This window comes from Dromiciops gliroides, chromosome 3, assembly GCF_019393635.1.
Source record: "Dromiciops gliroides isolate mDroGli1 chromosome 3, mDroGli1.pri, whole genome shotgun sequence".
NCBI lineage: Eukaryota > Metazoa > Chordata > Mammalia > Microbiotheria > Microbiotheriidae > Dromiciops > Dromiciops gliroides.
Genome location: NC_057863.1, coordinates 2,184,305 through 2,199,931, shown reverse-complemented (window position 1 = coordinate 2,199,931; position 15,627 = coordinate 2,184,305). Strand labels below are relative to the sequence as shown.

General features: G+C 57.1%; 1 protein-coding gene across 1 annotated transcript in view; it reads right to left on the bottom strand.

Moving 5' to 3' along the window:
- Positions 1–15,627, bottom strand: part of CAMKK1 (calcium/calmodulin dependent protein kinase kinase 1) — a 77,816-nt gene that overhangs the window by 4,388 nt on the left and 57,801 nt on the right. Inside the window, exons 10-15 of the mRNA XM_043994395.1 lie at positions 11,083–11,282; positions 9,231–9,284; positions 8,247–8,320; positions 4,771–4,858; positions 2,474–2,602; positions 1,188–1,285 (exon numbers count right to left, since the gene is read on the bottom strand). Of these exons, the coding sequence (XP_043850330.1) occupies positions 1,188–1,285; positions 2,474–2,602; positions 4,771–4,858; positions 8,247–8,320; positions 9,231–9,284; positions 11,083–11,282 (643 nt within the window). The remainder of the gene's footprint in view (positions 1–1,187; positions 1,286–2,473; positions 2,603–4,770; positions 4,859–8,246; positions 8,321–9,230; positions 9,285–11,082; positions 11,283–15,627) is intronic.

Here is a 15,627-nt window from a genome sequence, read left to right as displayed (position 1 = left end):
CTGGAGAGGACCCCGGGGAGGGGGGTCTGGAGCCACTCTTGGCTAAGGACCAAGGCATCATTGGCCCAGTCCCAGCAGCCCCTGCAGGGATTCACCTTGTAAACTTGTGGGCATCTAGGTCAAAGGGTGCACATGGAAATGGAAAAATGTCCTTTCACTTTTTTAGCCACGTCAGCATTCTTTCCAGAATGTCTCCAGTGTCACTGCCTCTGACTGTGGTGCTTGGGCAGCCAGGCCACAAGAACTCAGACTGCCAGGGGCACCTTGGCTGAAGGCCAAATGTGCAGGGACCACCTGCCCCCTGGGCTCTTCCTTGGGCAAACTCCTCCCGATTCCACAAAAGTGTCAAGATGCCTTTGAGGAGCATTTCCTGGGGCTTCTGGGGAGGGGGACATCTTGCTGAGAAGCTGGGGGGACTCTGGCTAACGGCCAGACCTGGCTCCACTGTGCTCTGGCCTTGAGAATGGTTGAGGTGACTCAAAGGGGCAGGCGATCCCTGGGCATTTGCCATTCAGCCTGAGAGAGCCAAGGATAAGTGATGCTGATGTGGGTGGGGATGGGGCAGGAGGAGGCTTGTGCCGGTGGGACATCCTTGGCCAGAGCTGGGGGGGGGGGGCGCTGATCAAAGCTGCGTTGTTCTCTCTAGAGAAGCTTTCTTCCAAATGCTGGGCAGTCAACAGGAGGACGCCTAGAGGAGGCTCAGGACCTCAGTTCTGGCTTCATGTCCCCTCCAACCAAGACCTGTGCCTTCAGGCCTCCTGTGACAGGGAGCTCACTGCCTCCTGAGTCATCCCAGGTCACTGTGGGGCGGCTCTCCTTTTGTTAAGCCTCCCTGGTTCTACCAGGCAGACCCGCAGAGCAGTCTTCATTTCCCCTGACTCTTTTCTCCTCCCTGGTTCCTTCAGCCAATCCTCACAGTCTCGATTCCAGGCCCCTCACCATGCTGCCTGCCCTCCCCTGGACACAGTCCAGCTCATCAAGGTCCTTCTTAAAAGACGGGCCCCAGAACCAACCCCATCACTGAAGGCGAGGTCAAACGTGGGCAGAGGAGAGAGCCTCACCTCCCCACCTCTGGGCATTGAACCAGTCTTGACCGGGCCGGTATCTGCCATATGAGGGGCCCCTCTTCTCCTCAGGAGGCTGATAGCTCCATGGAGCATCACCTCGTCTCCCCACCCATGACTTACTTTAATAAGTTCCTTGGTGGAGGCCGGTCCTCTGATTTGAAGTGGGTTTCAAATGGATTTCCAAAGGAACGTTTCCTTAGCATGGCTTTCACCAGGATCTAGAGGGGAGAAGGCACACAGTATTGGCCACTGGCTGACAGAGACAGCTTTCCATTGTCCCACAGGGAATTGTGCAGGTCTGACAGGGGACTGCCCAGCTGTGCACGGCCTATAGATGGTAGTGTTTGAAGCCAGGGCTTGCTTCATGGGCCAGGCATCTTTAGCTGTATGTGGGCTCATGTCCCACTTCAGACACAGAATCGAATTTTCACCCATTTTGATTGCAGAGAGCAATCCTTTGTTCATGAGCCCAAGGACTGGGGCAGTGCTCTGTTTGGGTCAGTTCAGGCCAAGGTGGGGACAACAAAGTTGGAGCAAACCTGGCCAATTCTGCTGCTCCTGAGCCACAGATTCACAATCTGCGAATTCTGGGCCCATGAAGGCCAAGGGACTCACTTTACAGATGGGGAAACTGAGGCCCTGGAGGTCGAAGGATTTGCCTGATTCCAGACTAGCAAGTGGGGGACCCAGGACTGAATCCTGGGACCCTCAGCTCCATATGCCCAGCTTCCTTCTGAAGGGTTTTCATTTACTTGTGGGTCCTTTCAACATTCTTATCTCCTCATAACCAACTGTGTCATATGAGGGGGGCCCTCCATGCTTGAGAGGCATCGAGCAAGAGAGTTGAGTGCTGGACCGGAGTCAGGAGGGCGTGAGTTCAAATCCCACCATTCCTCAGGAAAATGTAAAGTCTGACCCCTTCAAACCCTCCTAATTAGGAATTCCTTTCTGTTGGGCTAGGCTAACCAGAGTTCCCAGCTGGTGGGAACTCTATGTTTGCTGAGCAAATCAGTAGCGAAATACTGATGGGGGTGTGGGGGAAGGGTTTGAACACTCTGCTTAGTTCACTTGGGTGACAACATCCCTTGGTGAGATTACTTCAGCCGGACCTCGTGTGCTCTTCAAGGCGAGCTCAGCCACAACATGCCAGCCTCTCTCTCAGGGCAGGCGTTTTCCTCTCACCAAGTCCCTGACAGTTGTTTCCCCGCCCCCCCCCCCATTCCCGCCCCGCTTAGGCAGAATCAGCCAGGGCAGCGTGTGTGCCTTTCCCCTAGAAAGCCCCCATTTCCCAGCCTTCTCTCTGACGGGAAGCAGAGAGAGCCCATGGAGCCTCCCCCTCTGCAGCCCCGCCCCCCCCATACTGGGCACTCAGCCAGCAGCACCACGGACAGCTCTGGCTCGCTTACCACTGTGGGCAGCCGAGGGATCAGCTTGACCGAGTTCTTCACCTCCTCCTCAGTCACCTCCACCATAGTGCAGTGCTCCGCCTCCGAGGGGAGGGGCTGCTTTCCGTTCTTGGTCACCCAGGGGTGTAACTTCATGAGGAAAAGAGGAGAGGTCCTAGTCAGCAAGCCCAGCCTGGGTACGGGCAATCCCCCTGACCCTGGCACTGCACACTTCTCATGGAACACACCACCTTCGAGACCCTCCCTCCACAGCTCCGCCCTCCTGCTGCTTCTCTCATGCTCTCTGACCGCCCCCCCCCAGCCCACCTTCTCTTGCCTCTATACTGGACCTCAAAGAGAACCCAACCTAGGATGCCTCGTCTCCCAACCTCCAGCCATGTCCTCACTACGGGACTTCGGGGCATTCGATCCTCTCACTCCTGGGACCACATACAGAACCAAGTGGATCCCAGCCACTCTGCACATCAGCCTCCACTAGGCCCTCAGTTCCGCTTGACTGCCCTCCTCTCTGCTTTTCTGGTCCTTATTAGGATGCATTTGTCCCCTTTCCACAAGCTCCCAATTGTACCCCCACACTTGGCTCTCACAAGCTCCAACTTTGTTGAGACCAAGGCCATCTGTCAGAGACCCCTGACTCCCTTCCTTGGTGCTTCTTGGGTAACCCCCTGCACCTTCTCCACTCCAGGCAAAGAAAGAGACCCCCCTCACTCTCCACCAAGGCTAATTAGCATCCCTGCCCCTCACCTCTCCCTCCCACCTCAGGGGCCTGCCTGTTTTTCACCTGCCAGAAAACATCCTTCCCTTGATGCCTCCTTGTTGTCTGGCCTTTCTCTCTCCTCCCCTTCACCTCCAATGCCTCTGCTTCTGGCCAATCCACTTTCTTGCCCTCTTGTCCTCCCTCTGGCCTCCATGCCCGCCATGGGGCAGAACCTGCTCTCTCCAAGGTCACCAGTGGTTTCCCTAACTGACGAACCCACTGACTTCAGCAGTCTTACGCCATGGGCCATTTCCTACCGGTTGGCTGAGCCCACAAGCCCGTGGTGGCAGAGAATTCTCCCCTCCTGGTTCTGCCCATACCTTCCCAATAACTCCTTCACTGGCTCTCTGTCATTTCCTCTTTATTCCCTAAACATTCAGTGTTCTGGGTGGCAACTGAGTAGGTAATGAGGGATAGGCTGAGGCCTGACCCATGGAGCTCTCGACTTATAGAAAAGGCTGGCAGCACATGGAGGAAAGTCTTGTATGAAGTGTGACATGAGGCGGGGATGCGAGAGAGAAGAGGGTCCAGTGAGGGAACAAACCATCTGGGAGGAGGCAGGAGGGGACAGGGGAGAAAAAAGGGCAGAGATGGGTCTTGGTGAACAGCATCACCTCATCTGACAGCCAGAGGGAAGGGTGGGCAGAGGAAGGAAGGAGATAGTGCATGAGTCAGCCTCAGGCTCATGACAGCAGAAGGTTAGATGCCCTGCTGAAAGGGGCAAGCGGGCATTTGGTGGTGGGAGAGGAGGTGGCGCCAGGAGAAGGTGACAGGGAGGTGGTGACAGGGAAGGTGACATGGAGGTGGCACCAGGAGGAGGTGACAGGGAGGCAGTGACAGGGAAGGTGACACGGAGGTGGCACCAGGAGGAGGTGACACGGAGGCGGTGACAGGGAAGGTGACACAGAGGTGGTGACAGGGGGGCGTTGACAGGGAAGGTGGCACGGAGGTGGCGCCAGGAGGGGGTGACAGGGAGGTGGTGACAGGGAAGGTGACACAGAGGTGGTGCCAGGAGGCGTTGACAGGGAAGGTGACACGGAGGTGGCGCCAGGAGGAGGTGACACAGAGGTGTTGACAGGGAAGGTGACACGGAGGTGGCACCAGAAGAGGTGCAACAGAGGTGTTGACAGGGAAGGTGACACTGAAGTGGCGCCAGGAGGGGGTGACAGGGAGGTGGTGACAGGGAAGGTGACATGGAGGTGTTGACAGGGAAGGTGACACGGAGGTGGCACCAGGAGGAGGTGACACGGAGGTGTTGACAGGGAAGGTGACACGGAGGTGGCACCAGGAGGAGGTGACATGGAGGTGTTGACAGGGAAGGTGACACGGAGGTGGCGCCAGGATGGGGTGACAGGGAGGTGGTGACAGGGAAGGTGACACGGAGGTGGTGCCAGGAGGAGGTGACATGGAGGTGGCACCAGGAGGAGTGACAGGGAGCCCATCAGAGACTGGTGACGCAGGCAAGACTGAGGAGGAGAAGGGTTGGGCACAAGGAGCTGCTTCCTGTGCTCCAGGAAGGCCCAGGCTCAGGGCCACTCACCTTGATTTCGGGGATCACGATCCTTGTCTGGGGGTCCTTGTCCAACATCCGGAGGATCAGGTCCTTCAGTGACTCACTGATCAGGGGCCTGTAAGGAAGGAAAGGATGTGGTAGGAAGAGCAGCCCCCAGGCAGGCCAATGAAAGCGTCAGGGGGAGGGGGAAGGGGAGAGGGAGGGGGGAAAAGGGGAGGGGGGTGGGCTGGACGGGGCTCTGGCCTGTGTCCTAGCTGGCTGGAATCCCCGAGGCCAGGCTCTGCCATGTGTCGAGGGAGCTCTGGGTCTAGGACCCTGGGCTTCTCATCCCCACTGCTCACTTGCAAGCACCTTCCCCTCTCTGAGCCTCAGTTTCCTCCCCTGTGGAGTGGGATCATGGAGCGGGGAGGGAACAAGCATTTATATGGCACCCACTGTGTGCCAGGCACTGGTCGAAGTATCTGACCATTGTTAATGTGCTATTATGATCCCCATTTTACAGATGAGGAAACTGAGGCAAGCAGAGGTTCAATGACTTGCCCGGGGTGCTAGTGTCTGAGGCTAAATCGGAACCTGGAGCTTCCCATTTCCTGGTTTAGTACTCTGTGCACTCCGGTGTGCCACGGCCACAGCAGAGTCACTGGGGAGCTTGGGGCCTTTCACTCAATGGGTGCAGGGGAGCAACCTGGCTTCTCTGCCGTCTGCTGGCCCTTTGGGACCCCAGGCTCCTCTTCTTAGACATCCCTTCATCTGCTTGCCCCTTGGCTGGGGTCCCACATGCCGCAGGCACTAGATGGCCTTTCACAGGACATCAGGGTCCCACCATCTCAGAACTGGCCTAGAGGCCAAGGGAGCCCCTCAGGAGCATCCCAGACAAAGGGGCATCCAATTTCTGGCTGATGACCCTGCTTTGGGGCTTGGGGGCGGCGGGGAGCTCACTACCTCCCACAGCCCTCCTTCATCTGTCATCAGCCCCAGTAAGTGGCATGAAGCAGGTGGCTTTTTCCAGGCTCTGGGAAGATGTCCTGTTCATCTGAGGGGGAGTGTCGACTGCCAGTGACTCTCCAAAGAGAGAAGGTGCCTGAGGCCAGCCTCGAGAACAGAAGCCAGAGGACACACGGGCTCTCCCCGCAAGGCTGGCAGCAGCCCTGAAGAGGAGGGTGCATAGGGGGTGGGGACAGGGTAGGCAGCCCCAGGGAGTCACAGAGATCAGCAATGACCCTCTTTCCTTGTAGGTCCCAAGGCCGCCTGGCTGCTGTGAGAGGCCCGGGTGAGTCTGGGGGCTCCTGAACCTCCTGGGGAGCCCCCTTAGCTTTGAGCTTGCCTCCTAGCCAGGTTCCTAGCGATGGAGTCTAAATGGCCTTAATTACAATGGGAAAGCCCCAGAGGGCCCCCACCTAAGCCTGGGATGGAAACCAGATTTTAGTCAGCGGCAGCAGGTGGGGCAGGCGGTGCTGGGAGGAACATCCCGGCCATGGGACCCAGACCCTGCCAGGAGGCCTTGACGGGCAGAAAACACCACCACAAAACCCGCCGCTGTTGTTGCCCCTGCCTGCTGTTTGCTGGCTGGCTGCCCCAGTGCGCCCTCAGGGCCAGAAGGTGCCAGGACCGTCTGGGGCATCACTGCCTGCTAATGTTGCTCCTTTGGGCACGCCCCCAGAAGCCTGGGAAAGCTCTCTGCTGGTCAGGCCAGTAGGGGTCAGCAGCTCCCCATCAGCAGGCTGGAGACCACCTCCCCCCCAGGCAGAGAGAGCCGAGACAAAGCCGCTGGTCCCCCTCAGTTCTGTGTAGGAGTATGTGTAAATGTGTATAGCTGTGTGTATGCACATGTGTGTGTGCAGGCATGTGTGTGCAGCCCAGGCACCTCCTCAGATAGGTCTGGCTGCCCGGCCCGAGCCTGCTTGCCCTGGGTGGGGGTGGGGTGGGGTGGTACCTGTGTGTGCATGTGTGTGTGCAGCCATGGGTGTCAATGTGTGTGCAGATTTGTGTGGAGGTGTGTGTGTGCAGTCATCTGTGTAGGAGTATGTGTAAATGTGTATAGCTGTGTGTATGCACATGTGTGTGTGCAGGCATGTGTGTGCAGCCATGGGTGTCACTGCGTGTGCAGATGTGTATGTGTGGCCGTGTGTGCATGGAGGTGTGTGTGCAAATGTGTACAGCTGTGTGTATGCACATGTGTGTGTGCAGGCATGTGTGTGCAGCCATGGGTGTCAATGTGTGTGGAGGTGTGTGTGTGCACAGTCATCTGTGTAGGAGTATGTGTAAATGTGTACAGCTGTGTGTATGCACGTGTGTGTGCAGCCATGGGTGTCACTGTGTGTGCAGCTGTATGTGCAGATGTGTGCGTGCAAATGTATACAGCTGTGTGTATGCACGTGTGTGTGCAGCCATGGGTGTCACTGTGTGTGCAGCTGTATGTGCAGATGTGTGCGTGGAGGTGTGTGTGCAAATGTGTACAGCTGTGTGTATGCACATGTGTGTGTTCAGGCATGTGTGTGCAGGTGTGTGTCCTTATCCCTCCTGCAGCATGCCATCCCCTTGCTGCCTCATCTCCAGCTAGTACTCATGATCCTGCCATGGGCAGAGGAGCTGTTCTTTAATCCCGGCTCCCTCAGAATTCCCACTGGGGCCTAGGGCAGGGTCTCTGTCTCCTCAGCAGTGACTCAGGCCCCTCATATAGCCCACAAGCCCATTCCTCCTGCTCTGCCCCAGCAGGAGGTTAAAATTCTGGCCTTGTAGGGGGGAAGGGGGTGCTTCCCTCCTCCCCAACCCAGCTCTCCAGGCAGGAGGGAGGTCCCTACTCCTCCAGGGGCTGTCGGGTCCCTCCTTATATGTGAAGGAAGCCAGGAGACTCCTAAGGCTACAGAATTATAGCCAGGGACCAGCCTTTGGGGTCGGTTTAACAAGCATCCATTTGAAGACCCTGTGCCTGCTGTCATTGCGCTCACAGGCTGTTGTGAGGATGCAACACCCACCCCATGGAGGCGAATGTCACACACAAGAAAGAGGACAGTGCCGATACTGACTAGGGGTAGGGGAGCCAGGGCGGGCTTTCTGGAGGAGGTGGCCCTCGGGCTAGGTGCCAGCCACTGGCTATGCTAGGCATGAGCTCAGAGCTCAAAAGATCACAGGACCAGCGCCAAAAGGGACCCCAGAGTCCAGGCTCTCCCCATGAAGGTGATTTGTTGAATATGGCAAAATTTGAACCTAGGTCCTCTGATTCCACTTGCTTCATGGCGTAGGGTTTAATCTCCAGCCCTAATCTGGTGGGCCCTTGCGGCTGTCTCTGTCCACTGGTACTTAATGGCCCACATCAGAAACAAGGGATAGAGAGGGGAGAAGGGGTGGTGGGAGTGGGGCCAAAGACCAGCTGTCCCTCCTCGGGTCAGACCTCAAGGGTGCCCACTCTGGGGGCCCAGGGCAGCAGCCACTGGGATCCTGGGGAAACACATTTGCAGGCATGCATGCCCAGGCTCCTGCCCATGCAGGGACAGCTTACTTACTGTTCTGGGAATCCGACTTCCTCATTCCTGATCTTCTGGTGAAGGGCCAGGATGGAGTCATCAATGAAGGGGCACTGGAAGGCAGAGCCGGGCTTTAAGAGGGGTCATCTGGAGACACTAGTGTGGGGGAGGCTGGGAGCGTCCATAGCCGGCATGTGGCCAGGACGGATGGGGGCAGGGGAGCCCGAGGAGCGGGTGTCAATGGAATGGGGGTTAGCTGGAGAAGGGAGCGAGGGAGAAAGAAGAGTCACCAAGCCGTTGGGGGACCTGGGGGGAAGCCTGGCACCTAGGACAAAGGGCAGGTTTGAGAGGGAGGGCATGGGGTCAGTGTGGAGATATTGAGTATCAAATGGCTGTCAGGAAAATGGGGATGAAGAGCTCTCCAAAGTAGTGAAAAGTTGGAAGGAGGGAGGGAGGAAAGGAAGGAAGGAAGGAAGGAAGGAAGGAAGGAAGGAAGGAAGGAAGGAAGGAAGGAAGGAAGGAAGGAAGGAAGGAAGGGAGGAAGGAAGGAAGGAAGGAAGGGAGGGAGGGAGGGAGGGAGGAAGGGAGGGAGGGAGGGAGGGAGGAGCCAGCAGTCTCTCTCTGCCCTGGCTTGATCACTTTCCATTACACAGGGAAAACCCCCAGTGGGCCCAGCTGGGAAGGTGGCACAGACTGTCCTTGGCTGCACCCCTTCTCCCTTTGCCTGGACCCCATCCCCATATACACAAATTGTGTTTTATACTGTGGGGGGTAGGGACTGTCTTAGAGGGATAGAATGAACTACTCTTTCAAGGGAGGGGGCAGCACTTTGCTCAGAGGGAGGGAGAGCTTGAAATGCTTGAGAGCTAATGACTTCATGCCAAGCACGAGCCACAGATCTGTGTGGGCATGTTCTATTCTTACATGTGGGGGTGCCCTGCCCAGGCAGCCCCCTATGAAGTCAGGGGGAGGGGAGCATGGGATCTGGGGTGAAATGAAGCTGATACTTGTGTATGCACTCACCTTCCCATAGATAAAGCAATACAAGGTGATGCCTGTTGCCCAGACATCCAGAGCCTGCAAGAGAGCAGAAAGTTGGGGTGACTAAAGCTGGGGTGTCCCAGCCGGCTCTCCCCACAGCCCCTGGTCCCAGGCAGGTGGTGGAAGCCACCCCACTAAACCCTCACTCCTGGCAGCTCCAGCTCTCACTCCCTTGGACCAGGGAGGGGCTCAGTTCAGCGAATGACCCTCCTGGGTCCAAGGCACTGGTCATTCTGGCTCAGGGTTCTCACAGGTGTTCCATGGGAAGAAGCCAAAGGGAGAAACCAATCCCATCCTCAAAAAAATGGATCATCGGGGCAGCTAGGTGGCGCAGTGGATAGAGCACCAGCCCTGGAGTCAGGAGGACCTGAGTTCAAATTTGACCTCAGACACTTACTGGCTTTGTGACCCTGGGCAAGTCACTTAACCCCAATTGCCTCACCAAAAACAACAACAAAAAATGGATCATCCAGGCTCTGTCTCAGGCCTGCAAGTATTTGTGGGCCGGGAGGGGGAAGGGAGATTTGCTGGCTCATTTTTAGGGGGATAAACTGTTCACTGATCTCCCCTAAGCAGGATCCTGGCCCCAGAGCTGAAGGGGTTTGGAGGCCATCCAGGCTTCCCAGCCTCTCGCTCTTACAGATGAGAACCTGGGAGAGGGGAGTGACTTGCTCAGGGTCACCCGGAGTAGGTGAAGGAACTGGTCTTTTAAATCCAGCCTGAGAAGCGGACTTCAGCTGGCTATGTGGGGAAAGCTGATAACAATGGACACTGACCCAAAGCAGGAAGGACCCAAGCCATGGGAGGGGGAGGCTTCTCCAGGCAAAGGCTGCTTGGGGAGGCTGGGGAGGGGAGGGGGAGTTGTGCTTAGGCAGACCCTGGACCGGCAGCCTGGCCTTCCACTCTTCCCCCCCCTCCCAGTGTCAGCAGGCAGCCCTGCGCCCCCTCCTGGGCCCTGCTGACCCCCGCCCCTGCCTCCTCCCCTCCCCCAGCTTCAGGGGCCCCAACATCTGCTCCTCTTCTACTTTCCTCACTGTCGTCCAAGCTTGCTCCCTGGCCTGGGCACTTAGCACACAGAGAGTGCCTAATGAATGCGGGCTGACTGCTGCCCTCTGAGCTCCATCCCCGGCTCCCTCCCTCCTCTAATTTGGTTTGGGTTTTCAGCCCAATGCAGACAACTTCTGAACCCTTAGTCCCCCACTATGCCTGGGCTCCACCCTCCTGCTCCCGCTGGAGGGACCAGCTCAAATCTCACCTCCTCTCTGGGGTTCCCCCACAGTTTGCTTCCTGGTTACCAACTACACTGGCTGAGCAGCGAGTGCCCAGTTGGGGCTGGGCTCCTCTCTCCTCTGCCCTTTGCTCTGCATGAGAGCGTGGTGGCAAGTTGCTTGTCTTTTTGTGCCTCAGTTTCCACAACTATTCAATGGGGTAACACCATCTGCTTTGCCTCTCTCCCAGGGCTTCAAAAATATATTTCTACTGGGCTGCAGACCCCCAGGGGAGGGAGCAGGCAGAGGGTAATGTCTTCTCTCAGCCACACAGAGCCCTTTGTCTCTGCCCAACCCCAGGCCCCAAACACCGCATTCTCAGGGGAGGGGCGGTTGGGAAAGAGGGAGGTGGGCAGAAGTCTGTCCTCTCCAGGCAGCCCTGAGGAGAAGCTTGAAGGGGAGGAGGGGGGACCCCCCAGCTGACAGCATCTGCTTTGGGGTCTCAACGTCCATCTGCCGGGAAGGCCTGAGGGTGGGATGGGGCACCTGGCAGTCCAGCCTCTGCTCTTTAAATTCTAGTTTGGCTGCGGACCCACTGTGTGCACAGACTGGGCCCAGGCACCCACCTTTCCTCTGAAGCTCTGGCCCGAGTCCGAGATGGCCTCCGGGGCCATGAAGGCTGGGGTACCCGCAGTGCTGGACAGCTGGGCATCATTCCCTTCAAACTGATTGCTGACCCCAAAGTCCGCGATCTTCACGCGGCCGTCGTCTCCCAGGAGCAGGTTGGACGGTTTGATGTCCCGGTGAATGATCTTCTGGTAATGTACTGTGGGGAAAGGCAAGAAGAGGAGATGAGGCAGGGCATCCTGGGCAGGCGGCCTGGGCCAACCGAGGAGCCGGGGCATGATGGTGCGAGAGAGCCCAGAAGAACGCTTCTCCAGAGGTCACCTTGCCCCCTGGGGACCCTTCCATTGTTGGGAGAGCTTAAGGCTCCCCAAAAGTCTGCCATGCCTCTCTGCACCCCAGTATGGACAGATGCTGTCAGCACCCAGCCATGCCCACGTGGGGCGCCCATGCAGAGCGTTGTTGGGATGACCGGCAGCCTGGGCTCATCATCCATGGTGGTTTATAGTTGTCCACACGCACCCTGGACTTCTTGGGCCATGATCTGAGGAAGCCGCCATCTTTGGCTGCTTGCCTCCTCCAAGGGTTCTGTGATCTGGGACCCTGCCCTCTCTCAGACTTCTGTAGACCAAGGTCACCAAGCCCAGACTTGTAGAGTGAGAGGGACCTCTGGCCCCGCCTGTGCCCTCTCCCAGGGGCCTGCAAGGCAGGGGTCAGTCATGCTGCCTCCTCTTTGGGGAGCCCCCCATCTCCTCCTGGTGCCTGCTCTCATCATCAAGAGCCTGAATGCGCTCTTGCTCCTGGTCAGTCCGTGGCTGGAGAGTGCTCAGAGGTCGCCAAGTCCAACCCCCTCATTTTACTGATGAGTAAAAAATCCAAGGCTGCAGGGAGAGGAAGGGATGTGCCCACGGTCACCCAAGTGCAACATCTGAGCCCAGAGCCTCTGCCCTAGCGCCAGTGTTCTTCCTGTTGCGCACTTCTCTGTCGGGGGCTGAGCAAAGCAAGTCGGGTCCCTCCCTTGGATATCTGAACACAGCTTCCACGTCCCCCAAGTCTCTTCTCCAAGCCTCTCATCCTTCTCCGGATTCTCTCCAGGTTGACAACAGGCTTTCTGCCCCCAGGCCTCCAGATGGAGTCTGAGCAGGGACTCCCCATCCCTCCCAGACACTGCCTTTCACCCACATGGGCTTCTGGGTTGCCACATGACACTGTGAGCTCATTGCCATTTGCTCTGTCCCCGGGGGAAGCCAGGGTGAGCAGGCTTCAGAGAGGGGCCGCTGGGTTAAGACTGCACAAAAGGAGACCACCCGGGTCCTCCAGGGTCAATGCCAACTGCTAGGCCACCTGACCAACAGGCGAGGCCCTAGGCCTTTTCTCCGGCCCTCATGACCTCTCAAGCCCTGCCCCCCAACAGGAATTATGCACAAGACTTATTTCAGCTGCATCAACAGACTAGGATGCCAAGAACCAGATAAGATAAAAACCTGGTGTACAGAAAGTAACCCCTAAGGTGCTGACTCAGTGCCCTCTCCTCCACTGCCCACCATCTGAGGCTGCAGCTGACCTGTGGACTTGCCCCCAACCCCAGCACAGTGGAAACTAAGAGTGGCTTCAAAGACAACTCAGTCACGCTCTGTGCCACAACAGAGTTCAGTCAGAGAACAGAGGAGCAGAAGGAACTGGATCAGGAGACGTGCGGGGGCCATCTGGGACTCTGCTAGGACTGAGGGGAAGAGTCCGGCATCCCACTGAGGGCAGTTCTGTTCCCCCCACGCCAAGTCATCTGGGGCTGGTGAACCATGAATTGGTAGCCTGAGAAGTTGCAATGCTTTGAGATCCAGCCCTTAGGGAAACTTCCATCAAAAGGGAGGGAGTCAGAAAGTGAGCAATAGGGAAAACAAGGCAGAGCGACTGAAGTCACCAAAGATTTGGGGAAGAAGAAAACTCATTGAAAGGCCTTGAGCATAAACCAGTAGGGAGGATATCCATAGCAGAAAGGAATATGGCCTCCAGATCAGGAGAAAGAATGTCCATGTCTGTGAGTAAAGAGTGCGATCAAAGGAAAGCGAATCAACATCTAATGAGACAGAAGATCTGGTGGGTTCCTAAGACATCGCAGAACCACCATGCAGGATGAACCCAAAGGGTTTCAAAGAGAAATAAGATTCGTGAATTGTGCGTAGGGCAAAGGGTGAGTTGAGCGAGAAGGAAGGGGCAGTGACAGAGCGCTAGGCCTGATGAAAATCTGGCCTCACACACTGACTAGCTGTGACCCTGAGCAAGTCACACCACCCTGCCTGCCTCAGTTTCCTCACTGGTGAAGTGAGCTGGGAAGGAAATGGCAAACCACTGAACAGTGTAACAGAGAGTTGGACATGACTGAAAAATGACTAAACAACAAAAATAGTAGGAAGAGCCCTGGAGTCAGAGGACTGGGGTTCAAGTTCTGGCTTTAATGACTTGCCAGCTTCACGGCCACAGACCAGTCCCTTTCCTTGGCCAATTCTGTAAAATGAAGACAATGAGCTATGGCTCCCTAATCACCTAAGAGGTTGCTGTGACCCAGCCTTCTGAAGACATAGCCCTGACGCTCAGACCCCACCTGCCTCGTCCTTTGGGTTTTAATATAGCCAGGGGAGAATGCACCTGCTTATCTCCCCCCTCTCCCTGCAGGGCAGGGGGGAAGAGCCCCCTGGGGAGCAGAGTCCCACCTAGCCCACGGCTCTGATACTCCCCAGCGGGAGCACATGGCTCAGCAAACAGGAGGAGCCCAATAAATGCTTGCTGACGAGAGCCTCCCCCTTCCCATCTTGTGTCCACACCCAGATGGTGTGACTTCCCTCCACAGTCCAACAAGCACTTATGAAGTCCCTGCTTTGTCCCAGGCACTTGTCCCAGGCCCTAGGGATTAAAGATCCCCATGAAAACAGGTCCTGCCTTCAGGGAGCCTCCACTGGGTGGAGGAGGGAGATGAGATTCACCTCCAACACGGGCAAACACAACACAGGGCAGGGATGGAAGGAGACAGAGCTCCAGTGCACCAATTTTACAGATGAGGACCCGGGAACTGAAGGAAGTGGCTTGCTTGAGGCTGAGCAGGGAAGGGCTAGTACTGGAAGCCAGATCCATGGACTGCAGGTGGTCTCAGTGGCAGTGCCCTATCTGTGCCCATCCCAAAGCTGTGGAATAGTGAGAAGAGAGCACAGAGGGCTGGTCTGGAAGACTTCCTGGAGGAGGCGGCCCCTAAGTGGGAGGGGCCTTCAAGGAGGCAAAGAAGAATTATGGGGGTCAGAAAAAGGAGGAAGGCACCCTAAGCATGGGGTGCGGCTTGTGTTAATTAACGCAGGGAGTGGGGAGATGGTAAGGAGCTGGTTTTCTCCTCCATTCACTATGGTGCTCAACCCCTTCTCAGTACGGACTGGTGAAGCAGAATGAATGGGCTGCCGAAGGAGGTGATGAGCCCCCCCATCCCTGAAGGTCACCGTCTGGGAGGCTGGAGAGGGGCCCTTGGGCCCCAGCAGGCCAGGAGGCCCGGAGCTGCTGACATTGCCTTGACTCTGCTCTGCCCTTCCAGGACTCTAGCCTGCTGGTTATGGGTGCGGCATCAGGGTTGCCACCCTTGCCCCTGGGTCGCCTCACCAGCCCTAGCAGTTCCCTGCTTTTCATTCACTGGGGTCCTCAAGGACCCTCCCCCCACCTCCTCCAGGAAGCCTGCCCGCTTCTCGGTTGGCAGCTCCTTCCTCAGAGGAGAAAGCAGCAGAGCTAAGTGGGCGCGGGGCATTTATTCCTGGAGATCACTCAGCACTGGCTGAGAGCCCATGTGTGCCTGGAGCTACAGCCTGCCCGCCTCTTACCCTCCTCCAGCTCAGGCTGCCACATGCTTGTCTGCCTTGCCCACTCTGAGCTTGTAGGGAGTCAGGGCCTAGGAGTGGGTGGGCTCTGGAAATAGCTCTGCTCCCCCAAGAATCAGCAGCCCAAGGGGCAAAGTCCATGAAGAACGGAGAGGTTTGGAACTCTGTGGGTGAGAGCTGGCAAATAGGGGAGAGGATCAACTCCTCACAGCCCCCTTGTCCTTATCAGGGGCCATGAATCCCTTGGGGGTTATTGAGGGGGAAGCAGATCACCAACTGATGGCCAGGCCGGTGAGGGTGCTAAGCTCAGCAGGAGTCCTGGGGGGGCATGTGTGCGTGTGGTGAGAAGAGTGCGTGTGTGGGGGGGGAAGAGAAAGGGGGGAGGCGAGAGGGGGGGGAAGGGAGAGAGACAGAGACAGAGACAAAGACAGAGAGGCGGGCAGGCATCCAGAGGCAGCCTCTCTCTGGAGGGAGAGGCATGAGCCAGTAGCAGGGTTAGCCAAGGCAAGCCCACCCCAGGATGGCCAGGCCAGTGATGGCCCCCAGCCAAATGGAGACCTAAGGGGATGTGTGTACGTGTTATAAAAGCCAAGAAGAATGAAGATTTTGAGTTTTCTTTCTTTTTTCTCCAATGGTCATTTCTCCTGAACTGGGCATTTGTGTCCATCCTGGGGGGCATAAAGAGCAGGAAGGCCT